The following is a 23,731-nucleotide window of genomic DNA, read 5'->3' on the forward strand; positions in this document are numbered from 1 at the left end:
TGTTCTACGGATTTATTAAATCTCTCACTTAAAACCAAGAATTTTAATCATCAAAACACAAGACCTTAAAAAAATTATCAAAGCTCAACTCCTTGCCGCCATATGGTACAAAGCACTTGTTAAGCGAGGGGTGCATCTGAAAATTTTAGAGATTTTAGCAACCCACCATATTTAAAATTTATATAAATATTACTTTTCCGCAAACGTCTACGCCCTCATGCTGTACAAGTCCAATGTACAGGATTTCGCCATCAGAAGCCTGTCCCCCTGGCACAGCGTTTTTCGGGATCGCATCATATTCACCACTTATCAAAGATTTCCAGATATAGCCACTTCCACAGAGGATCTCGTAATCTGTTTTGGCGTGCTCGTCATCATTGTAGCCAACGTAGGCCTCCGTGTGACCTACCACCACCTTTCCTGGAACCAGGTCGCTTTCATGCCACGATCTGCAAACGTATATGCCCCAGGTGCCAATCTCCGTGGATCCACCGGGGGAATCCCGGGGGATGTGTCCACCGATTTAGAACATGTTTTATAGTTTTCCTTGTGGTAAAAAAATCTGAAAAATCTTATCACTTAGTTTGATAGACTATTACGTACTGACAATGAGCTTATTACTGAGCGTTACCCCGCCTCCCGCCTCTAACAAATATCACAAAAGAAGTCTAAAATTGCGTTTTGCGTTGTGAATTCTCAATCTTAACAAGGCGACGCATAACACTTTTGCTCATATTTTCAATACTAATTATAATTTTGAATAAATAATTATCCTTCTTTTTTTATTTCCCTGTAGACTGCAATTCATTTTTAAAAAACCAATGCTATAAAATTGAGATGCGAGTTATCATAACCGCGGAAGTTCCCCTTGCGCCAAAACTGATCAAGTTGGTAGCATTGGGTGGTAGCACTGTCATCACATGATTTGCGATCATGGCGGCGTTGATAAACCCTCTGCCAGGCAGCAGCGAAGACCGATTTAATGCAACCAGAAAGCCGGTGCTTGTGTCCAAACTCGAGGGCTGCAATGACGAGGTCAACATGGCCACCATCATCCCTGGTGAGGATGGCATCATCAGCGTCTCGGACGACAGGTAGCAACACCGCGACGGGGCGTCGTCACTCTCGCCCTCTTGACCACTTACTTTGACAGCTCCTACGTTTTGCTTTGTATTATTACTCAACCCACACATTCATCCTGTTAGCCCACTCATCCCCATCTCATAACCAGTTGTCATTCGAGTAAAATTGCATTCTGTTTCGTTCTAGTACATATATTTGCATAATATCAATCAATCGAAAATTAATTTTCCTCTTTTAAATTTTCTTCCTGTGCAATATTGCAATAGGACACAGGACCAGTTATTTCACGCTTTTTCATTATGATTTATTTATTACTGTTTCGAATCTGTTACTAACGTTTAACTACAATCCTAAAATTGCTATTATGTCATGATATTAAACGTGCAAACATTTAATCAATACACAATACATAGAGCTCTGCCAGAGATTGATGACACTCTAATATTTGCTCAGAACGCTTCGAGTTTGGCTGAAGAGGGACAGTGGACAGTACTGGCCAAGCATTTGCCACTACATGCCTTCAGCTGCGAGCTGCCTCTTCTACTGCCATGAGACCAGGCAGCTTTTCGTTGGCATGGACACAGGAGTGATCTCTGTGGGTTGCATTGCTGGTTGCGTGCAGAGCAGACTTTGCTGATTTTTGTTTTTCAGGAATTCACGATGACACCAGATTTCAATCACTTGGAACCCGGCAAACAGTATACTGTGGCGCACGCTGGTCGTGTCACTGCAATACACTTCTCGCTGAGCTGCGAGTGGCTTCTCAGTGCTGGCAGGGACAAGGCCTTCAAGATGCACTGCTCAGAGACAGCAAGACAACTCGGTGGACACTTGGGACCGGCTTGGTTCACCTGCTTGCAGTATCCTTTAAAATATAATTAATTGTTGAGGATATTGAAAACGTGAACATTAATGCAAATTGAAAACTTCCTTGACTTAATGCACTCAGGTTTGATTCCCAGGCAAAATACGCATTTGTAGGAGACTTTTCTGGAGAAATCGCTATGTTAAAGTTGGGAGGAGTAAGTGGCGATGGTTCAGGGACAAGTTCAGGAGGAGTCTCACACGTGACAACCTTGAGGGGCCACTCGGGCAGCATCAGGGCGTTGGAATGGTGCGCTGACAAAAAATTGCTCTTCAGTGGCTCTTTTGACCAAAGTGTCATTGTTTGGGACATTGGCGGTCAGCAAGGAACTGCTTATGAACTTCAGGGACACAGGTAATCTTTGCGCAGTGAATAACTGCTATTAAAAGGAAATTAAATTTTTTTATTTAATTGTATTGTGCGGTTTTTGTTCATTGTTTTACCACAGACTTAAATGATTTGTTTTCTATCTAACTAATTATTTTCCTCCAAAAATTAATAGTCTTCATTATTGAAATAACTATTTTTTAAATGTTTAGGGCTGAAAACATAATTTATGAAACAATTAGAAGGAAATATAAAGGGCTTTATTTTGTGACCCTGGTTGCATTTTAATATTCCATTTAACATTTTTCTTTCAGAAATAAAGTCACTTCCCTAGCATACGCAGTAGCTAGTCAACAACTATTCTCTGGTGGAGAAGACTCTCAAATAGTTTGCTGGGACATGACAGTGAAAAGAAAAGAGGTATTTCCCCCAACAAATTTGAAGAAATGGCAACAAAATATCAAATTATTTCAGACTCCTGACTGGTTTGAATCAGACACTTGCCAACGGTGTGGCAGACCATTCTTCTGGAACGTGCGAGCTATGATGGACCAAAAACAGATTGGACTTAGACAGCACCACTGCAGACTGTGCGGCAGGGCTGTTTGTGACAAATGCTCTTCCCCGCGCACGGCACTGCCCGAGTTGGGCCACGAGTTCCCAGTGCGAGTGTGCGAGCCATGCTATGCTACCGTTCGAGACGTTCCGTAAGCTCATTATTTATTCAAATTCTGTTGTTTCATTGATTTTAAACGATAAAATTTAATGACAAGTTCAAAATTGGAGTTTCAGAAATGATGAAATTTTCACCACGCCTTGAATATTGATATGATTGTATTTTTTTCCATTTACAGCCAGCACCCACTGGCTTCCTTCCACGATGGAAAGCATGTGATTGTGTGTATGGACATTGATGAGGCCAGGGATCGACTCCTGACTGTTGGTCAGGATAGAGTGATTAAAATCTGGGACATTTCTACTCTTTTAGCATGTCCTGTGTCCAAACACAACCCACCATCAGCTGCCTCGTAGATAGATGAAAGTGAGACCATCTTCATATATACTCTTAACCTTCGCTGCTAATTTAGGTGCAACTTTTGATTCGTCTCGCGGTCTTTATGTTATTGTTAATTTTTTAGTAAATACCTATTTTACCTTGGTTTTTGTAGGTTGCAGGAATAGATTCTTGCTAGCCTCTATGCCTAAAATATTTTATGCAATCGCTGTTCCAAACTTCGATCAGATGTACACACAATTGTTTAATTGAGACTGCGATTTTATGGTGATTATTGAATAGAAATATATTGTGACCATATCTGATTTCATTTATTGGTTGTATTAATTCTCTTGTATATATATTCCTAGAGAAATGTTAGACAATGTTGTATGAAGAGAAATATTCCACATAATATATATTATGAAATGAATGAATGGTTCAATAAAAATTCTATGTAATAAAATTAAAAAGTTTTGTTGATATCCTATATATATTAAATATTTTAGAATTATAAAATTTTGCTTTACTTTCTTAGTAAGACGAGTAAGACTTATTATTTGTAAATGCGGTCATTGAACCTTTATTTAAGCTTAACAATATGGTATTTTTTTCTTATTTATTTTCTCAATAAATTAATTGCAGTGTTACAAAATTTGTCATTACGATTATTACAAACAAAAATCACAGCACACAGAAAAATAACGCTAAGTCATTGAAGTGCGTTTGAAACAAACAAATCGATCAAGGCCAGCCAATCAGGCAACATGACTTCAACCACATGATTAAGGAGAGTAGAGACTAGGAGGCGACATTCGGTATCAAGCTGATACCCTACTATATGCACGCCAGCTTTATTTGCACGGTGTTAGTATGTTGCTAAGCAACGCGACTGATTCCTAGTAAACAATCAGTCTAACAATGGGTCGCAATATCGAAAATCGCAGGAAAGCCCCGAAATCTCGCGATCGGGACGGATACAGACCTTTGGACAGTCGGATGGATCGCCAATAAGAGCAAAAGTCTTCAGGTTAGTCTGTTGTGTTTGCACACCTGGTGCACACTAGACGAAGCTTGTTTAGCTCACCTACTAACATGACTCGCGGCTGACACTTTTGCTGTTATTGGCGATCCATCCGACTGTCCAAAGGTCTGTATCCGTCCCGATCGCGAGATTTCGGGGCTTTCCTGCGATTTTCGATATTGCGACCCATTGTTAGACTGATTGTTTACTAGGAATCAGTCGCGTTGCTTAGCAACATACTAACACCGTGCAAATAAAGCTGGCGTGCATATAGTAGGGTATCAGCTTGATACCGAATGTCGCCTCCTAGTCTCTACTCTCCTTACACATGATATAGTGGGTGTAACCAACAACATGAGTGCACGCAAAATGTGAGAGCGCTTTAAAGAGCCCTTTAAATGATTTATTTTGATTTTTGTTCTGCTGTTTCACCTACGAAATTGTGGTTTAGTTCATCGCTTCCTAAAGGTATCATATCATATTTGTAGATTCGCGATTCCATTAATCCTTGCTTATTTTGTGATTTGGTATTACAGGTTGACTTATGGACTTTAAACCTTATCCCTCGTCCGTCTGTTCGTCTGAGTGCCATATCAGTTCGTCAGCTTCAACACAAAATACATACTGATCGGATCTTCGTGCTGTCCTTCAGAGAATAATCTGAGTGCTCTTCCAACTCACACTGATAAGTTCGAGGCATCGAAATGCAAGCAATCCAAAAAAGAATTGATGATGCCAAGCAAAAAATTTTGGACTTCATCTTTGGAAGTGCCAAAGATACGGCCATCAGGCTACTCCTCCTCATCCTACTTGGATCCTTCATCCTCTCAGCGTCCATCTTCATCTATGTGGCCTTTTATTATTCATACATGCCAGCTGTCACGCACACCAGACCTGTCCACCTCCAGTTCCAGTAAGGATATCCCTGATTTTTGTTTTATTAAATGTGGTAATTTATCTTTTGTTTGTATGTTTTGCATTCTTGTTAGGCAGCAGATAAGTTATATTTTTTTAACATTGCTGCCGTGCTTATAATTACGAGAAAACACGCAACAAAACAGAGACTTTTTTACATGATTTTATTATTTATCAGCAGCAGCAGCAGTAGTTGTTGTTTTTGAGAAATTTAATTTAGGTAAACATTCTTGCAGGCCATGCGAACCACACAATGGAGTGTGCAGCTTTCCTTCAGCTCACGTCGTCCTGACCAAGCGCCAGCAGCTGCTAACCTTTGGTCAGAAATATAGGATTTACCTGACCCTGGACATGCCAGAGTCTCCCAAAAATAAAGATCTTGGTAAATTTGCACTATAAAAGTGATAAATTGTTCTTGATATGACATTGCGTTTTTTTCTGACTAATCTATTTTCATAAGCAGGCATGTTCATGGTGTGCCTATCCATGCGTGACAAAGACGCGAACCTAATGAGCCATTCATGCAGAGCAGCAATGCTTCACTACAAAAGTGAACTCTTACTCACAATCAAGACGCTCTTGTTCTCGCCTTTCCTGATATTTGGTCCAACAGAGGAAAAGCAGGGCGTGGTTGTTGAGCTTTTCTCAGATTATGAAGAAGACTCGGTAATAATTAAACCCATATCATTGTTCAATTTCATATAAAATTTAATTTGCAGTTGAAACCAGCCACCGATGCGTACGTAGAAATTCAAAGTCGGAACGCAGAAATTTACGCGTCGCAACTGCATATCCATGCTCATTTCACTGGTCTTCGATACCTAATGTTCCAGTGGCCGATCATATCGGCTACCATAGGAATCAGTTCCAACCTCTTCTTCCTTGGCATCATATGCGCACTCTCCTATTTTCACCTAACCAGGAGCAAGGAGGACTTTGAGGAAATGACCGACTCTGATTTGTTCCAAGGAGACCTTGATGGTATTTCTTTATTTTATCAAAAATCTTTGCTCTTGTCTTTCTGTCAGCATAATTGCATTTTAATTGAAAATTCAAATCCGTCTATAAGTTTTTTTTCAGTGTCAACTGGCTCAAGTTGATTTAAAGAATATGTTCTGTATTATGGCGCATTTTTAGGGATTCATGCAAATTTGATTTTAACTGAGTCATTTCTCACAAGGGAAATTTTTGGAATTTACATCTGACTTTCTTTTTTCTTCAGAACTCTATGATGAGGATAATGAGGAAGATGCTGATGAGCGTGCCAAGAAGAAAGCCAAAGAGATTGAAGATGAAAAGACAAATACAAGCGCTTCAGACTTTGATGACCAGCCCTTGAAAGGAAAAATTGAGGAATAATCCTCAGCACCTGACTGATGTATCCACGTGTCGAGGATGTTTGAAAATGTGGCTAGTCAACATTCCAACCAAATCAATGCTCATGTTTATATTATACTTTTATTAATAAATTTCAGAGCTAGCTTTCAACATGCTGTACAAGTTTAGTTTATCTATATCAGTACTATAGTGAGTGGGAAGTTTAACATTATAAAAGCATTTATTTAATGTTTTCATTTCAGATTTTTTAATAATCAAGAAGGCATTGTCAAGTGCAGATTCATAATCGTTATTACAGAGAAGCTTCATCAGCATTTGGGGTATTAATGTCATTGAGAGAAAAAAGAACAGAGGGGAAACACTCCAAAATTTTAGTAAAGTATTTATAACCAGTCTTTCACGTAGACAGCCTAACAGAGTCTAATCAACAGAATAGAGAGTGATATTGAAAAGATTTAAAATTAGAATCAAAACGTACAGCATTCAAAAAGACACGCTTATAAAGCCCTGTTCTAAAAATTTACTTCACAATATAAGGCGGTTTAAAAGTACTCATGCAGACAAGTTGAAAACTGGTTGCATTGGAGATTGCTATTAATATTATTACTTGCTTTGTTATCTGTGAAATCAAAGTGGAATAGCAAGTTGATTATGACTGCTGCATCTTGTTAAAATTGTAAAATTGAGAGACATTATACGTTTCAGATTACTCATCCTTCATCACAATTGAGACTGGATTTGCAAATTTCAATTCTGTTTGATTGTGTGCAAAAACAACAGCAAATTTAATCACTTCAATTGTCCCTCATGTTCATTCTTCATAATCACAAAAATGACAGTGTCACGAAGCTAGTTTACTTGGACCATGAGGCGAACCCTGCTGCAGCACTTCCCTGCAAAAAAATAAATTCTTAAGTCGGTTAAAAACAACAACTAGCACATGTAACAAACACAACACATTCATTAATTCAAACTATAGGAAAAAAACTAATTTTGGTTTCTTAGCATGTCAATTATGGCTTTCTAGAAACATACATCATAGCAATCCAAGCACAACAATTAATCACTGACAAGCAGAACTGATACAAGCTGGTTGATATTTTGGTCTAATGACATAAAACAAAAATGGGATCAAATGCGAATCTAACTAAAGAGAAAAAAATTGTTACAAAGACATCATAACGTAAACATTAAAACATGGAATTGTACAGGATTTCATTTTTGGAAAAATTAGTCCTAATATCCTTTACAACTGACGAAATTTGAAGAGTATTTAATAATGATTGAAATGAGCGAGTATGTTGACAATTAAGGAAGATGGAAGATCCTATTACAGGATATCACATTTAATATTTGTGTAAAACCCAATTATACGAAATAAAATCAAAGACATATACTTCACAACATTCTAGGTGGCACAAAACTAACTAAAGGGAATAGGAACAGCTTAGTTTCAACAGTTGAGATAGTTACCGATTATAGTTACTAACAAATTATGCAGTCGTAATATGGTATACATAAAAATGGAGTAGGTTTCATGCAAGACTAGATGATATTTATTTGCCTGTCTTACCTATTCACTGAGTACAGGCAGCAGAGACCCGTATTTGAAAAAAAAGCATTTTATTAGTTTGCTAAAGAAGACCAATTTGGAAGAGTTAAAAAGAAAGGGACATTTTGGTAGTAAAATTTAAGCTAGCTAAATTTCTCCTACAAAAACTTAGTAATCTCAGATTTTTCTGTTCACGGATAATTAAGAAAAGCTTTTGATTTTAACTTGATAATGCTAAGAGGAGTCAAAAATTCAAGTTGATACTTACAACTCTATGCTCTGGATGGTTGAATTCGGACACGTGCTGTCTGCTTTGATGTGGCAGTGTTTGTGACAGCGCATGAGGCAGTCTCGGCACTCATAACCCTGCTTGCCGATCCTTCTAGCTACCGACTTTGTGCACACAGTGCAAACAGTTCCCCTAGAACAATAAAAAGATCCCAATATTATACATTGCATCGCAACTCAACTTTCTGTTTAAAACCCAATGATATTTCCAACTTCAATCAACTGTGGAAAAGATAAAAATAAATTCCCCTGCCTAAAAAAACTTTAACCCATGCTTACCCTGGCAAGTGCTTGGCCACGAAAGTATGGTCATTGTAGATGTGTAGCTTGATACCCTTCTTGCGCCATTTGCTGCGCTGTGCAAGCGATAGTGGCACCAGGTAATGTTTCTTTACTCCGTTCTCAATCGATTCGAGCACCAAAGTTGACGCTTCACTCACATACGTTCGGTTGCTGGCTCCACTGATGCCACTTGCCTCGCTCAAACTAGACCTAGTAGATCCCTCAAGGCCTTTGGGGACTGAAAGGTAACCTGAAATTCAGTGTCTAGTTAAAAATCTAATTTATCTTTAAAACAGACCTGAACTGAGAAAAATAATTACAATTGATCAGAACCGTAAAAATGTGAGTAAATAGGATGAAGTAACAAAACAACACAAAGCTGTCATTTTCAGACCCAAAAATTTGCCATCAGCGCTCATTGCTATGTTTTCGGGATTTAACATTCATTTCTAAAGTGAAAACCAATTTTTTTAGTCAAGCAGGTGTAACAAAATTGATTATTCCTGCATATAAAATCGACTTATATGCAACTGCTGTTTAGAAAACCGTTAGGGTGATTCAGCAACAAGAGATCCAATTAACTTTGCTTGTACATAAACGCAATTTTATTTACTCCCGTTTTCACGGTTCCAAGCTTCTAGTTCCTATTTTTCGCCGTTCATGTCCTGTAATATTTCATGCAATATTTTATCTAAAGCATGTTTATTATTCTAGTAGCGAGGAATGCGTAAGTTATTTTTACTCACCAGCAACACCAAGACGAGATAAAATGAATCCACATAGATTAAAGGTGCATTACAGGTGGTAATAAAACAGAGCAAGCAAACAATTAGATTAAAAATAATAGTACAACACACATTATGAATGACTACTAAGACCATCAGAATTTACAATTTCAGCTGGTCTTGCTGCTACTTATGTTGTGATCAAATGAATTAAACAGTAAAAGTAGAACATTGTAAAGTGCATTCTCTTCTGGAAAGATAAATGATGCATTTCTCACCTGCGCCACCTCTGTTCGGATCACCGATTGAGGAATCTCTTGCTCTGTCTGCAGACACAGAGCGGTTAAGCGAAGTGTCTCTTCCCAACGATTCGTCTCTGACACTTGGGTCCACCGACTTGGACCGATTTTTGCTGCGGCTCAGCCGCTTCTTGATCGTGCCAAAGAAATCTCTTTTCTTTTTCTTTGTTCTCCCTCGCTCTACAAGTTTTACTGTGCTCAACACCAAACGCGTGAAATTATGTAAAAACCCACCATCTAGAGTTGGATCCACACCATTAGTTGCCTCTCCAGCCAATGATTCCGCCGCCTCTTGCCCTGGCTGCAACAGAAAAATGGATTGAATAATGCAGGAACTAAACTGGAAGTGGATCGAAATAAAAAGCTACAGACACACTAACCTCAGGGGTCACAATTTCAGGAACTTCATGCCACTGCCCTTCGGTTAGTTCCACCTGCGTTGTCATTCAACAAACCATGCTGATTAGCAATTGCAAAACAGGGACAAGTTTTGAGACAAGTATGCTTACCTTGACAACAGGTCTAGGGGGTGTTTGCTGTTAGGAGGAAGACATATCCACATCAGTTACAAGGAAAACTCAAACCAAAATCCATGCAGCAACTGTGATTCTCACCCTTTGTACGCTGTGAATAATTAAAGTACTCTTGTTGGCCTGTGTGTTAGCACCAATTCTAGCATTGCGCAGCTCCAGTTCTCTTAAAGCTGAGTCAGCGAGTCCATCTACTCCGTTTGCTACACCGTCTAATTAAGGGGAACAATTTTAAAACACTGAATAATTTAAAATGCAGCTCGCATACCTTTAGAATAAACAGTCTTTGTCGTAGTTATAACTGCACCAGTTGGGGAAACCGACTTAACAGTCTCTTTTAGTTTCAGCGGCATGTCGCCAACTCCACCGATAACAGATCCGTCGTTGACGTCAACAAACATAAACTAAAATTGTAAATTTTTGTAAGTTAAAAAAGAAGTGACCGTGCCCATAAAAATACCTCAACAGTAAGGGTTCCAGACACCTGATCTGGTTCGTAAGGCCTTGGTTGTAGAACTATAACCTGGCGCTGACTAGGATTGGCCAGCAACTCTTCCACACCGACAATACCAAGTCCAAGGAAGCGACGATTAGTTCGATCGAATATTTCAAACAACAGCTCCATGGTGTGGGGACTGAGCTCACTGTTGATTAAAAGATTTAATTAACCTCTAATTTAACGGCAAGCATCTTCCACCCGTTAAAGACCAAACATACAATTTAAAATGCTCGTCCCAAATGGGGGAGTTGGTGTTCGGTCTAACTGCGGTGGCAAATTTCTGAGGTGGCTCATCCATTTCCACCACACAGTAAGGTTCGCCACAGCCCTTATCAGATCCTAAGTCGACAGCCTTAACAACTTTTACAAGAAGTCTCTTCTCAGCAGCGGCACGGGTGTGATTGCTCTGCAAGTGAAGGTCGGCAAGTGTTGAATGATGGATTTTATGTGAAGAAATCGTAATTACCATGCTATCATAATGCACTGGCAGGATTGGGGAGAGCGGTCCTGAGTACCGGTCAAAGCGAGGGCAAGCATTGTATTTTGAGAAGTTGAGGTGAATGGTGGAGCTCCTGATAGCTGTAACAACGATATCGTTTATCACCTCCTGCATGGCACTCTCATCGGCGCCAAACGAGTTCCTGATGCTGCCAACCTGAGCCAAGGAAACCTTGATCTGCAGGAAACAGAAAGCCGTGAAAATGACTAAAGTGTTCGGAATTCGATAAACAACTTACGTCAGGCCAACCGTCAAATTTAGCGTCGACAAGCAGCTTCTCCGTAATGACGCTCAAATTTAATCTCGCCCTCAGTCGGTTTACGTTGACCCTGTAGTGAGAAACTTCTACCTTTTCACCCTTTTGGCGGAAAGCCTTCAGTTGCAAAGCTGGTGAAGCTTCAAAATCACAAGTGATCGTCTGGAAACAATTTAAATTTTATCTATAAACGACCAATTAAAATGAAAACACTTGATGAAAAGAGTTATAATTATTTAATTCACTATTTTCGAGTAGTGGTGGGGTTCAGGGAATTTTGATTGGGTTAATGCAAATTAAGACATCATCTTCGTTAGGAAGAAATAGACAACGTTAAAAAACATGAAAAGCTTCAGAGATCAGTAATGAAAAGAGATTAAACTAATTTTTTGCACTGAAACGTTGAGCTTGGGAGTGTATTTACTGAAAATAAAATAGAGTTAAAATAGAGATAGTATTATTGATTGTCTTTTATCAAATTTAAACTTAAAAATTATACATATAATCAATTATTAAGAATTTTTTATATCGTACATTTCTCTTTACATTTTATTAAGCAAACTCATGCTACTTGTATACATGTGATCAGTGCCAAGAAAGTTATTCCAAGGGTCTCATTGTTTTAACAAAGTAGCTAAGCAAATTCCCTGCTCGAGGACGCTCTGCAGCAGTTAAATCAGGGACGGTGACTGTATTCAGAAAGCTGAAAACAATTAAACGGAGATAGACGGGCAGGGGCAGCGCTAGGGGCGTGTGAGTATTGGTCCATTACGAATCCGCTCGTCAAAAATAGTTGGCAAAGTGCTTGTGAGCTAATTATTGGCGCAATCAACGAGCGGCACCAGTTGGGGACAAATAAAAGAGGTCGTCCGAGGCTAAATAAAGGGGGTGGCTGTTTTTCGCGAAACAATTTCGATCAGGTGACTGTTCTGTTCAGAGACGATTCCCACTCTCGGGTTAGTGGATTGCACATTGGTTGGCTGGTGCTCCTCGTCCCGAAATTTTCGCGACCTCTCCACCCGCCGTTCGCCCTTGCGCGCTTGGGTTTGGTGCAGAGAAAGAAAGTGTTGCCGAGGATTAAAAGCTGCGCTGACTAATTTCAATTACTTGCTTTAGGATTATATTAGTTCTAGATAAAGAGCACTGAGAGACGCTTATCTGCTAATTAAGCATTGAATTTATGACCTGCCAAACCTGTGTTTAGCATCAGTGGTATTTATTAGGACCAATTATAAATAGAGGTCTCAGCCGCGAGACTTAAGGCGGCGGCTGGTGGGATCGGCTTAGCCGAATATCTTGCCAGGCGGCAACTGGCCATTTTCACCGGCGGCTGGCGGCTGGCACGGCTGACAATATTTTAAACGTTAAGTTTGATGGTGCTTAACGGCAAAGAGGGCCGAAAAACACTTTTTTCTCTTGCACTTTTTAATTTTTGCACCTTGTTCACCAGCGCCTGGCGTGGCGAGCGCAGCTTAGCCAACTTCACGGCGGCTGCCCAAGTGACCCAAAATGTTTCGGCTAGCGCGGCACAGCGCGGCTAGCTGAGACCTCTAATTATAAATAATTAAAGTGTACAATTCTTTCTCTTGCTCTGAATGACGCACAAGTTATTGATAAATTTAAAATTAACGCGAAGAAGCATAATTTTCAAGCAGGTGGACAGTGTTTAATTGTTTAAAATTATTTTTCTAATACGAAGCTTAAGTAAATCATTGCCAATTATCATTTCAGGAAGTGATAGATAAAAACTCACCACGTCATCGTTTGATGCACATTCTGAGAATACGCTGCTAAGGCTGGGTGCGTGGGACTCGGGCAAAACACGCACAAATTCAACACCAACTCCATGCTGCAAACAGAAATTCAATAATTCAATAAAACGATCAATATGTTCGGTCTCCTACAAAGGATAACATGAGGATTGGAATATAATATATACCTCAAATTATAAAATGATAAAGAAAAGATTATTTACTTGTCGAACAGATACAATTGAAAAAATTTGAGGTCTTTGTAGATGACCTGATTGGTATCTTTTATTGTTATTGCCTCTATTCAACAACGCTTTACATCCTCAAAAAGTGCCATCGAGGTTATCACGTGAGGCCGTTTGCGCGATTGACTGCCATAAAGTTCAGGACACAGCGACGTTGTGAGAGATAATTTTCGCTTGGCTAGCCGCGACCAACGACGTGGGAAACGTACAAATTAGTGTTAAAGCGCTGCAAGCAGCTCGAAAGTAAGTGCTGTTCAGGAAAACCGAGTTCATTCACGACCGGGAAGTGAACTCGCAGGAGAAAGGAGTGAACCATATTAGAAAACGTGCAGTCACGCGTAATTGACTGACTGCTTCACTAAAGGAAATTCAAAATAATTGTGCTCATCAAATTATATAAAATGCATAAGTTCACGTCTATAATTATTACGAGTCTATTACAAACGAGAAAAGAGCTTCATGACTGCTGAAATCAAAAAGCAGTATTATAAAATCTCGATAGGAGGAATGCAGTTTGATTAGCTCAATCCAGCATTTTAATGATTATTCTTATTTTTTTGGTTAGTGGTAGGTAGTTGGTTAGTGGTTAGTGGACCCGAAGTAGCATTAAGGGTGTGCCTGGTACGCACGAGCCTAATAATTAGGTCAACTATATTAAGTTCCCTTAATTCAAAATCTGCGAATCAAATGGTGGACGCGATCAAAATTTAAGTTAAAAAGTGGATTAAATCCGAACTGCATTAGTTTTAAATTTGGTCCAAGAGCACTTATTCATAAATTGCTCCTATTTTCATTATTTCTTTCTCTATACTGGATAAAAAAGATTAATCAAATGTAAAAAAAACGGAAGGCTGCGGGAAAATCAAGATAAAATCATATCAGTGAGCCCCTTTATGCGTTTTCACTTTCTTTGTTTAATGTTTGTACAAGTTATGGATTTTCTAGTGCTAAGCCCCATGTCACGGCAACACGCGACGCCAAACCCCTTTGATTAGACAGGTGCACTATTTATGTGCGGAAAAATAGACAAATTTTGCGCCCGCAATTGCACGAGGGTGTGGCCTGCGTCAGATTGTCGCGCAGACAGGGAAGATAGGGCGCTTTCCTAACTTTCAGCCCGCCGTGCGGGGTTCAATCGATATAGAACTCGGTCGTGCCCGCGGAATTATGCGAGGGAAGAGCCCTAAGTGCACAAGAAATTTGCACGTCGACGCGGTTCAAATTGCTTCCAAGGCCGGGTTTACAGGATGCGAAAAAGCGGCGACAAAGAGCAATTATTAGCGCGCCAAGGCTTATGTTAGAGGTGTGATAAAATGCTTCACCAAAGAGCCAAAGGTGTCTCTTGCTGCAAACATTTTTATTGCAGGCCTGGTTGTGTATGCACTTGCATATATATGGTCCTGTTTGTCTAGAACAACATTTTTAAGATGTAATCTTGCATTACCAGTTCGTTTTTTTAATAAGCGTTACAAAATACTTAATTGCAAGTCAAACTACCGCATTAGATTTCTGAAAATTAAAATAGCTGGAATTGATTTAATAGCTAATTTTTTTCTTTGGATGTACAACAAACGTGTAAAACAATTATTCTTTACTCCAAACAAATTATTAATGATAGTAAAAAATTATAGGAATTGATGTTTGGTGTTCATAATTATCATCCATAGTCGCACTGCCAGTTTCACCTAATGTAGTTTTTAACCACTGAAATCTAGAAAATACTATTATGAATAACTTATCCGTACATAATTACAAGTTGAACTTGAGCCTCAAAAGCCGGTAACCCAATTGATGCGTTTCTAAAAACTGCTAAATTCTTAGCAAAGGAAATATTAATGAAATAATATCATTTGATTTTCATTTGAACTAAATATATCATATCGCTAAAGAGAAATGTTCAGAACGAGTTAAGACCGATCAACCATGGTAAACAAACAATGGTGGAGTTATATTGAAGTTGGATCGCCTTTTAAAGATTTGTTGGGGCGATTGATAGTGATCGCATTACAGCACCCACTGATGCATGATCTCATTCACATAAGGAACTGCGGTGCAAATCGTGACGTCATATGCAACAGAAGAAAAATTGCACCGTGCAAACCCCGACAGACGTCAAGACTGGATGATCTCATCTGAAAACGGGCGGACAGTGGGCGCGTCTAGCAGTCTGTCCGTCTGCGCGGCGACATAGAACATTAGGGCATATTCACAAAGTCCTGTATGTACTGCGACAATAAGCTTGTACGCATTTTGGCGTGTACAGTAAAAATATGTATATAACTGTAGGATGGTAGCGCACGCAAAGCATTAACTTTTTACGTTGTAAAAAGGCGAAGCATGACGTGCGGAAGAAGCCTTTCCTAAAGAGCGCGAGTAATCAGCTTCGGCTCCAAATCTAGTGTCGCAATGCAGAGTTATACACTGTTCGTCTGCCCAGAAAGCGATCTGCGTGTGAAGAGCACAATTTCTCTACGCCAACAAGGGCAGCGCAGCTGTATAGTTTTCAGCGGTCGCGAACATCAAGAATTATTAATGGCCGCAAATATTTGGCGCACATGGGCAAAATAAAGCTGCAGTAAACGCAGAGTGGCGCATTACATACGCTCTCAAATGGAGTTTACAGGCTCGATAAAAGCTCTCTTGATTTGATCCACCAGCGCCGTGATCTCTGGGCAGACCAATAAAAGTTGCACAAGCGTTTCATACAAAACCGTTGGGCCGATCAGTTGCGCAACCTAGCAGGTGAGAACCAGCCAGATTCTCGAATGTGCCAAAGCAAAAAAAAAGTCGAAGAATACCATTTTAACATGCATGACAAAGATTTTTGGCATCCTGCTTCTGAACTGTTAGAAATAATAAAAAAGAAGAACAAATAATATAAATAAGTGAATTATAGAATATAATTTAGCTAAAATTAGCATTTGGGAAGAAATATGACACGATTTGAAGATTATTTTAAAACTTCGAGCACAATTTTCTTTCAAGTTAAATGATATTTATTTTTCAGGGACAATTTGATATATTAAAAATTTAGCTCAGTGATTTGTCTAGTTGGCGATGTTATTGCCTTCTTGATGTTTGCTGTGTTAATATGAAGCTCGCTCTAGGACGTTGCATTAATGCGGCCAGTCGGCGCCTCTCGCGCCCGTCTACCAATATGGTTTGCGACACTTTTGCCAAATTGATAGTAAACTTTATGTTACGGTTATTGCCGGCGCTTGACATGGGTGTTCTTTTGTGTCTGCGGCTATGACTTTTTGCTATAGTTCTACGCAGTTGACATTGCTAAAAAGATAATAAAATTGTACATGAATTTATACCATGATATAGCATAAATAAACAATTTATTTAATACTTTGCAAGCAGAGCAATTTTTCTATATTTATTATATTTAGGAGCTAAATTTAGATTTGTTAATTGTAAGTTGAAAATATCGCTAAATAAGGCACTGCATTTGATCGTGCCACAATGTTGCTGCTTTCGTGTGCGGTCTTGAAAGTCGACGACCTCGACACACTTTGAGGAATGAACTTTTTTGATCAGTCACCCTCGCATCAGCTGAGGCATTAATGCGATGAAAGTGCATAAAGGAAAGAAAACCTTTCAACTCCAACGAATCATCTTAATTTTTGCCTCTCATCTCGCGCAAAAGCATCTTCGCTGAACAGATGGCCAGATGGTGGGCTTAAGACAGGTTTGACCGAATTTACATTACCATAACCAAACTTAAAAGGGTCCAGATAAAAATCTCACTGGTAGAATTGTAAAACACGTCGTTAGTCACGAAATCATTTCCGGTTCAAAGAGACTGCATAATGGATGCACCTCAAGACGTTGCAGGGAATGTCAATGAACTGAACACAAAAAATGGATTCCACTTGTTTGTCAGCTCCGAGTGGAAAACCCAGTAACTTAAGTAAGTCTGTCTCAACCGCTGGATGAAAGAAAGAACTACCTTGCATTTAGTAAACACGTTGAGGGTGCATTGGCGTTGCGGTGAGGGAAATTTGATATCAGAATAACAACGTAAGTGGCGTGAAACACGACAGTTCTTCTTCCCTTTCGATGCAATTATTTGCAACAGAATAGTAACTGGGTGACATTTAACTTGATAGAGTTAGCACTGTCAGTGTAAATTTCATAAATTCAAAAAACGGCTTTGATATTCTGCCAGATTTGTCAGAAGGCTGTTAATTTTACACTTAATTTAAACGCGTGGATCGTGGCGATCTAATAGCCACGAGGGCGCCACGAAATTGTTTTCAAATGGAATGACATTGAAAAATATCCTCATTTCGTGAGAAAAATAAATATGTACAATTGTTTTTATTTTGATTAGTTGCCCACCTTCAACTAACTAATTGAAAAAGCATATTATGATTTGTGAAACGTTCAAAAAACAAGAAAATATTGAGCAAAACGCATTAAAATTACAAAAACTGTTCCAAGAAATACTTTATGCAGTTAAGATTATTGAATTAAAATTTCAGCAAAAGCTGCCAAAAAATATGTAGTTACTAACAGAGTCCTTAATCAGCAATGCAGTGAAGAAAAAAAAATCCAAATTGCTGATGATATGTGTATCATTTAGCGAATCGCATTATTACACCTTTATACAGTGCAGCGTGAAAATTTAAATTGCCCAGTCCCATATTTCTGAATTGGAATTTGGTTTCGTATCAACTACCTAAGTCATCACTAAAAAATTCTCCCTCGTAATTTAAGAAAAGTTAAAAAAATGCATTACGCTACTTTTTAGAAATGAACAAATGAAAATATAATTATTTGTTTAAAATTAAAATAATTCTAACCTAACAGAAAGATTATAAATAATGCTACCATCAGAATATTTATTCAGTCATATGAAATTCGTGAAGTCTTCATCATCAGGAACGCAAAGTGGAGAAATAATTCAACCACAACGTGAGACGAAAAGCAGACTTACCTCTGTGACAGACTTCTTGGTGAACTCATTGAGCGCAAGGATCCAAGTGTTGATGACGTCCTGGACGGCGGTGAGGTCGCAGTAGAGCCACTGGAAGACGCGGTTGACCCAGCGGACACTATCCGTGTCCGGTCCAGTGGCCGTGGGTGAGTTAAGCAGCGGCGCGCCGTGGCGGGCCAGCTGCTTTGGCTGCGCGCCTAAACCGGGGCTGGCCGCCTTGGCAGACCTGCCGGAGGCCGGGGGCGGCGCCGGGCCGGGGCTGACCTTCTTAGGGGCGGTGCGGCGACGCACCGGCGGGGTCGGTGGCACCGGCTTGACAACGATGGCGCCGTCCTCGACACTGACACTGGGGATGGTGACCGCTGAGATGTCCTCGATGACCGGCTTGGCGTCCTCGGGCAGGCCGCCGAGGAGCCTCTGGTAGAGGTATTTGCCAATGGCCAGCACGAATAGGCCGAAGACCATCCAGCCAAATATCAACATTGCCACCGTGTCCATCGTGGTTTCGCCTCCACCCTCGAAAGTACAGATCAGATCGTCAACTCGCTCCGCCAAGTCGGCCATGTTGCTCCATCCCTGCTACAGCCGTGCCTGCTCCAAATTTGAGTCAGAATAAGTTCAAGCGTTAGGGGCTAAAAATAATTCGCGGGCGCACATTTTCTCTCTCGCTCTCTGCTCTTCCTTGCTACATGCACGAGCTCTGCTGTCAGTGAGCGAGCGCCGGCCGCCGAGCTGCAGTAACGCAGCCGCCTGGGTCAGAAATAGAATAGAACGAAACGAACGGGCGGTCGACGCCGCAAAACACTCCCTCCCGAACTCCCCTCTTGGTCGGCGAAGAGACGGCGGCGGGCTCCGACGTAACGGTGCCCGTGGTGTTGATACTCCAACAGCGGCGGCGCTCGCTTCCTGCTGTGAGGCGCCTCGCTACTCACCGCTACTCACCAGGTTGTGAAAACCGTCGCCAGGAGACGAAGAGGTGGAGAGTACAGAACGGACTTCAAAATTCAACATAGGAACTTAAGCTCGTGTTACAAGATGAACTTAAACTTGAAGTTGGGTTGGAGAAAAATTGTATTTAATTATGATCGAAAGATTCATTTCCATGAGCTAGTTTTTCAATGAAATATTCGAATGCATATATCTTACGTTTTTAGATTTTTCCAAAATCTAAGTTCAGTATATCTCCTTATCTGTTTTACATTTGTGCAAGAGAAGAAATGAGTTTCACATGTTGGAAAAGTAAACAAACATAAACAAAACAACAGAACTAGGAACCTAGAGTATGTAAACCTGAACCTGACCTGAACCGAAGGGGGAATCATTAAAAGGTGTGCGAAAAAGAAATTATACATGTAATAAATTTTATTTTATTTATTATAATGTAAATGTACACATTATTTGCGGTTTAACGACGGCTGTTTGAGTTAATTTTGTCCATTTAGATATACATATTAGTACTAACAAAGCAACCCTTTAATAATATTATGTGTGTTCCTTATTTGAACTCAATTTGTAGGTAATTAGGGATATTTATTTAAAATTATCAAGCTTTTGGGTAAATAGGTAATTTTTTTAAATAATTTCCAATTAAATTTCAAAGAGCTAATTAAACCCTTAATTAATCAATACAATGACAATAATGAAATGTGCACCGTGGTCACAAATCAGCGTTACGTTCAAACTTAAATTTTACGTCTTTAGAAAAAAATGCTACGAAATGGATTACTGCTCCGAGAGGTGGTACAGCGACTTGAAGGGTTTGCTCCCCTTTGGCTAGCAGAGTCGTGGGACAACGTGGGTCTCTTGCTGGAAACCACCAGGAGCTTGGCAGAACGAGTGAAAGAAGTTCTTCTCACCAATGACCTAACAGAAGAGGTTGCCAGCGAGGCTGTTTCAAGGGGAGTTCAGTTGATCATTTCGTACCACCCTCCTCTCTTCCGACCATTCAAAACCATCACCCAAGATCAGTGGAAGGTAAAATGCAGGAATTTTTGTAACATTGAAATGGTTAAAATATGATTTTAAAACAGTCTAGAATCATCACTCTGTGTATGGAGAACAACATTTCTATCTACTCACCGCACACTTGTTTTGACTCGTTGGACGGTGGTGTAAATGACTGGCTATCTAGCTTTTTTGGTGTGTTAAAGCCAGATTTCTTGCGATGTTATTGTGATTATATCTTCTCATTTACAGACTTTGAAAGCAAACGACCCATAATTCCCGCAAAAGCCCCGGCTGGTGTTGAAACCTCTTTAAATCTAGCCGCATGTGGTGCTGGTAGAGTTTTGCAACTGAAGTCTAAAATCACCATTGAGGACGCTATCCAGATTGTAAAAAGCAAGCTTCAGCTTCAGCATGTCCACCTTGCTCTCGCAAAAGGAGCTAAAAAAAGTAAACAGCCTGTTTTGAACTTAATCCATAGTAACTCTAATATTTATTTTGAAAGGTTCATGTGTGTCGACTGTGGCGTTGTGTGCTGGTTCGGGATCGAGTGTTCTTTCCGGCGTACTGGCAGATCTCCTACTGACTGGAGAAATGTCTCACCATGAGGTTCTGGACGCAGTTCACAATGGAAAATCAGTTATCTTGACGTGGCACAGCAACTCCGAAAGAGGCTATTTGCGTAGCTTGCAAGATGATTTGTCAAAGTTGTTTAACACAGAGGTAGGATTTTCTATATCTTCTACTGACCTTGATCCCCTTGTAACAGTTTAATGAAGATGAATCGTACCAAAAGTGTCTTTTGTTTTTTAACGAACATCGACTTTTATTACTGGTATGAGGGGAATTGAAAAGTTCCACAAGTTCATCCTGCTTCTTGTTTTGCAATAACATTATGAAATGACGGGGAGTCACCATCCACAAAGCGCACATGAAAAACATCAACATAATTTCCTCACAATTACAAACCAAGTGATTGCTGTAGTTATCAAATTTAAAATTGATTTAAAGAATGTGAGAATGGAAACATCCTGTCTGAAAAGCGCTTTAAAATACAATAAATACATGAAAACCCAAATCATCTAGATTGCATTTTTAATTTTGCCACTAAGCATAAGCCCAAGCTCAATAAAAAGTCGCTAAAGCCAGTGGTTTTGCTGATTGCACAATTTTCCTACCCTTTTTTACATTAATTGAGAAATATATGGAAAGGATATTTGACTATTATTGTCAATGCCCATTTTTATTTAAAAACAGTACGACCGATTTTAAGTTTCTATAAATACTTTATCTTCAGAAAATTAAAATAAATCACTCTCTAATCCTAATCCATATTACAAAATCATTTGATCGATTTATATTATTATTGAACATTTTCTCACTTCCGTGTCTAACAATTCCGATAAGTGTCATTCAAATTCTTAAAGAACGCTGGCTAACTATTGGCGTGCTGGGTTTCTTTTTGGAACAGTTGCTTCCAAACGAGGCTGACCTGGCTGCTCTTCTAAGCTTGCTCGTTTCTATGGCTTCCTGGGGGAAATAAACAGATTATGTTGAGCTGAGTGTGTCTGCCAAATTATTATACCTCTATTGCTTCGAACCAATCGTACAAAACAGCCTCCTTGACCCCTTGAGGTGCCCTTAGTTGGATCGGTGGTCTTTTTGGCTCCTCGCTCAAGTTCATGCAAGGGCCCTTTTTGAACTCAGGCCGGGAGATCTCGTCCACGGGCGAAACTAGAACTGGGCCTAAATTTAAGGTGATGGTGCCTAGGGCGTCGCTGCGTGAATTTGACCACTCCACAGACTTAATTTCAGCTAATCTAATCTGAATATTTTGATATCAATTAATATGATCTTTAGTAAATTTGTCGGTATAAATACCTTAAAAAGGAAGGCTCCCATTGTGGAGGGTCCTCGAGCGGTCATCTTGAAACAACTTAGAAAATCCCTGGTCAGAAGGAAGTAGCGTTCCTTCCATGACTTGAAAAATATGCCCTGTACTGGTGTGATTAGTGGACCCTTTATCAAAGTTGTCTCGCTTGCGCTGTTTGCTGAGGCCGCATCTTCTGGGATGGGAGGCTGAAAATTCACATTTCAAGTAGACTCAATGAAGCAAAAGATTTTCCTCTTCACTAACATAGAGATGCTCCCACTTTAGAAGAACACTTTCTCGAAGGATATTTAAACGCAGTGGATTCATTTGATCAGACCGACAAATTGTGTGAGAATAGTGAGCCTCTTGCGGAAGTCATGGTTTCCTTTTTTATCCTGGGCGAATTCTTATCAAAAGGAAGTCGGAATTCATGATAATATATGAGAGCGAGCTAAATTGCGTGATACATATTTTTTTCCGAATAATATTTTGTAGTTATGGCAAACCTTCAAATTTTTTCCGAAGTTCCAAGAAAAGTATAAAGAAAAAATTAAATAATTTTATATTTTGTGGTATTGTTAAAATGGTTACAATAATAAAAGAATTGGTGTAGCTCCCAGACGTATTGGAAAATTTATCACTAATACATCAATAAGATGCTGACGTGAAAATTGTAAAGTATTTAAAAAGCGAATGGTCAAACCTTGACATCTTCCTCTTCCTCTTCGTCGTCAATGGTGAAATTGAAAAGGTGTGGCTCTTCCAGCTTAAGGGTGGCTCTGTGTACTCTAGCCAGGGTAGGCGACCTTTGCACTGCTTCTGGTGCTAACTGCGGCGGTAAGGACAACCTATTAAGGCGCAAGTTGTTCTGTTGCTGCATTTTTGCCTTTTCAAAATAAACCAAGCATAGTTCGTCGTTGTTGCTGAAATAGAGCCGCAGGAAGTGGTGACGGTCAGCGACATCTGCGTGTTTTAAACCTTTTCTTTTCAGTTTTCATCACTTAAACTGTGATTTTCCGTACCCTGGCTTGGGAAAGAGTAGAGTTGTAGCATTGTGACAAAATATGGCAGAGACCTTTGATTGATTAATATCAATAAGAATAAGAAATATTTAGATAACTATGCGACCCGCTTAATTTTATTGTTAAATAAGTTGTTATATCATATCATGTGTGTTCGCCACCTTTCTTTGCCTCAACATAGTAACTTAAGTAACTAGATAGAGAAAAGAGATAAAACGTGTACCAATGAAAATCCAAATTATAATTTTCGTTAATTGCGACTCAAAGAAGTTGAATTAATTTATGCTTGTTAAGGAATTTCTGCAATAAATTGTTCAAAGATTAAAATAAAAAATGCTATCAATTCAATTCAGTTTTATTTTTCCAAACAAGTCCATAATATATTATAATTAAAACGGACTTAATCGTTTTTTGCTTTGAAACTTCCTCCTTTAATCTTTCGTTCCGATAGGTTTCGGCTTTATATTAATATATA

General features: G+C 39.5%; 5 protein-coding genes across 12 annotated transcripts; 3 read left to right on the forward strand and 2 right to left on the reverse strand.

The window, feature by feature from the left end:
• The first annotated feature begins 908 nt into the window (after window positions 1–908).
• Window positions 909–3,600, forward strand: Wdfy2 (WD repeat and FYVE domain containing 2). Its single transcript, XM_065490714.1, has 7 exons — window positions 909–1,094; window positions 1,537–1,678; window positions 1,735–1,943; window positions 2,033–2,302; window positions 2,590–2,695; window positions 2,750–2,982; window positions 3,130–3,600. The coding sequence occupies exons 1-7, from the start codon at window positions 934–936 to the stop codon at window positions 3,305–3,307; spliced, it is 1,299 nt and encodes a 432-aa protein (XP_065346786.1). The 5' UTR covers window positions 909–933; the 3' UTR covers window positions 3,308–3,600.
• A 1,024-nt stretch (window positions 3,601–4,624) lies between these two features.
• On the forward strand, window positions 4,625–6,704 carry Seipin. Of its 2 annotated transcripts, none has more exons than XM_065490715.1 (6): window positions 4,625–4,761; window positions 4,830–5,206; window positions 5,445–5,590; window positions 5,669–5,874; window positions 5,928–6,189; window positions 6,431–6,704. In XM_065490715.1, exons 2-6 carry the CDS (start codon window positions 4,998–5,000, stop codon window positions 6,565–6,567), a joined length of 960 nt encoding a protein of 319 aa, XP_065346787.1. In that variant the 5' UTR covers window positions 4,625–4,761; window positions 4,830–4,997; the 3' UTR covers window positions 6,568–6,704. The 2 variants fall into 2 exon arrangements, with proteins under 2 accessions (XP_065346787.1, XP_065346788.1); XM_065490716.1 differs by having other exon boundaries at window positions 5,672–5,874.
• LOC135944028 (uncharacterized) lies at window positions 6,648–19,318 on the reverse strand. Of its 4 annotated transcripts, XM_065490710.1 has the most exons (16): window positions 19,073–19,318; window positions 18,418–19,008; window positions 13,230–13,325; window positions 11,459–11,638; window positions 10,940–11,397; window positions 10,683–10,866; window positions 10,491–10,626; window positions 10,307–10,434; window positions 10,202–10,228; window positions 10,073–10,126; window positions 9,927–9,993; window positions 9,672–9,872; window positions 8,666–8,918; window positions 8,365–8,519; window positions 8,120–8,145; window positions 6,648–7,439 (listed from the first exon to the last, which is right to left on the reverse strand). In XM_065490710.1, the coding sequence occupies exons 2-15, from the start codon at window positions 18,979–18,981 to the stop codon at window positions 8,120–8,122; spliced, it is 2,529 nt and encodes an 842-aa protein (XP_065346782.1). In that variant the 5' UTR covers window positions 18,982–19,008; window positions 19,073–19,318; the 3' UTR covers window positions 6,648–7,439. The 4 variants fall into 4 exon arrangements, with proteins under 4 accessions (XP_065346782.1, XP_065346781.1, XP_065346780.1 ...); XM_065490709.1 differs by lacking the exon at window positions 8,120–8,145 and having other exon boundaries at window positions 8,367–8,519; window positions 8,666–8,906; XM_065490708.1 differs by lacking the exon at window positions 8,120–8,145 and having other exon boundaries at window positions 8,367–8,519.
• A 93-nt stretch (window positions 19,319–19,411) lies between these two features.
• LOC135944039 (NIF3-like protein 1) lies at window positions 19,412–21,139 on the forward strand. 2 transcript variants are annotated; one of them, XM_065490725.1, is made up of 5 exons: window positions 19,432–19,745; window positions 20,119–20,391; window positions 20,448–20,556; window positions 20,614–20,811; window positions 20,867–21,139. In XM_065490725.1, the coding sequence occupies exons 2-5, from the start codon at window positions 20,125–20,127 to the stop codon at window positions 21,133–21,135; spliced, it is 843 nt and encodes a 280-aa protein (XP_065346797.1). In that variant the 5' UTR covers window positions 19,432–19,745; window positions 20,119–20,124; the 3' UTR covers window positions 21,136–21,139. The 2 variants fall into 2 exon arrangements, with proteins under 2 accessions (XP_065346796.1, XP_065346797.1); XM_065490724.1 differs by having other exon boundaries at window positions 19,412–19,745; window positions 20,448–20,811.
• Window positions 21,140–21,161: 22 nt separating this feature from the next.
• Window positions 21,162–23,498, reverse strand: LOC135944042 (uncharacterized). Of its 3 annotated transcripts, XM_065490729.1 has the most exons (5): window positions 22,938–23,053; window positions 22,499–22,640; window positions 22,243–22,440; window positions 21,947–22,186; window positions 21,162–21,891 (listed from the first exon to the last, which is right to left on the reverse strand). In XM_065490729.1, the coding sequence occupies exons 2-5, from the start codon at window positions 22,559–22,561 to the stop codon at window positions 21,775–21,777; spliced, it is 618 nt and encodes a 205-aa protein (XP_065346801.1). In that variant the 5' UTR covers window positions 22,562–22,640; window positions 22,938–23,053; the 3' UTR covers window positions 21,162–21,774. The 3 variants fall into 3 exon arrangements, with proteins under 3 accessions (XP_065346801.1, XP_065346800.1, XP_065346802.1); XM_065490728.1 differs by lacking the exon at window positions 22,499–22,640 and having other exon boundaries at window positions 22,938–23,498; XM_065490730.1 differs by lacking the exon at window positions 22,938–23,053 and having other exon boundaries at window positions 22,499–22,828.
• Window positions 23,499–23,731: the final 233 nt, after the last annotated feature.

This window comes from Cloeon dipterum, chromosome 4 (assembly GCF_949628265.1).
Source record: "Cloeon dipterum chromosome 4, ieCloDipt1.1, whole genome shotgun sequence".
In the NCBI taxonomy this organism is placed as follows: domain Eukaryota; kingdom Metazoa; phylum Arthropoda; class Insecta; order Ephemeroptera; family Baetidae; genus Cloeon; species Cloeon dipterum.

Bases quoted from the DNA above. Each gene is read 5' to 3' on its own strand.
- LOC135944042 (XM_065490728.1), bottom strand. From the start codon at position 23,114: ATGCAGCAACAGAACAACTTGCGCCTTAATAGGTTGTCCTTACCGCCG. The intron at 22,441-22,937 runs GTTTGACCATTC...GTGAATTTTCAG, and splicing joins AGGAAGAGGAAGATGTCAAG to CCTCCCATCCCAGAAGATGC. The intron at 22,187-22,242 runs GTATTTATACCG...CAAAATATTCAG, and splicing joins TGGGAGCCTTCCTTTTTAAG to ATTAGATTAGCTGAAATTAA.
- LOC135944039 (XM_065490724.1), top strand. From the start codon at position 20,125: ATGCTACGAAATGGATTACTGCTCCGAGAGGTGGTACAGCGACTTGAA. The intron at 20,392-20,447 runs GTAAAATGCAGG...ATTTTAAAACAG, and splicing joins TCACCCAAGATCAGTGGAAG to TCTAGAATCATCACTCTGTG. The intron at 20,812-20,866 runs GTAAACAGCCTG...TTATTTTGAAAG, and splicing joins CGCAAAAGGAGCTAAAAAAA to GTTCATGTGTGTCGACTGTG.
- LOC135944028 (XM_065490708.1), bottom strand. From the start codon at position 18,981: ATGGCCGACTTGGCGGAGCGAGTTGACGATCTGATCTGTACTTTCGAG. The intron at 10,229-10,306 runs GTGAGAATCACA...TCCTCCTAACAG, and splicing joins TTATTCACAGCGTACAAAGG to CAAACACCCCCTAGACCTGT. The intron at 8,520-8,665 runs GTAAGCATGGGT...TTATTGTTCTAG, and splicing joins GTGGCCAAGCACTTGCCAGG to GGGAACTGTTTGCACTGTGT.
- Seipin (XM_065490715.1), top strand. From the start codon at position 4,998: ATGCAAGCAATCCAAAAAAGAATTGATGATGCCAAGCAAAAAATTTTG. The intron at 5,591-5,668 runs GTAAATTTGCAC...TATTTTCATAAG, and splicing joins TCCCAAAAATAAAGATCTTG to CAGGCATGTTCATGGTGTGC. The intron at 5,875-5,927 runs GTAATAATTAAA...TTTAATTTGCAG, and splicing joins CAGATTATGAAGAAGACTCG to TTGAAACCAGCCACCGATGC.
- Wdfy2 (XM_065490714.1), top strand. From the start codon at position 934: ATGGCGGCGTTGATAAACCCTCTGCCAGGCAGCAGCGAAGACCGATTT. The intron at 1,095-1,536 runs GTAGCAACACCG...ATATTTGCTCAG, and splicing joins ATCAGCGTCTCGGACGACAG to AACGCTTCGAGTTTGGCTGA. The intron at 1,679-1,734 runs GTGGGTTGCATT...TTTGTTTTTCAG, and splicing joins TGGACACAGGAGTGATCTCT to GAATTCACGATGACACCAGA.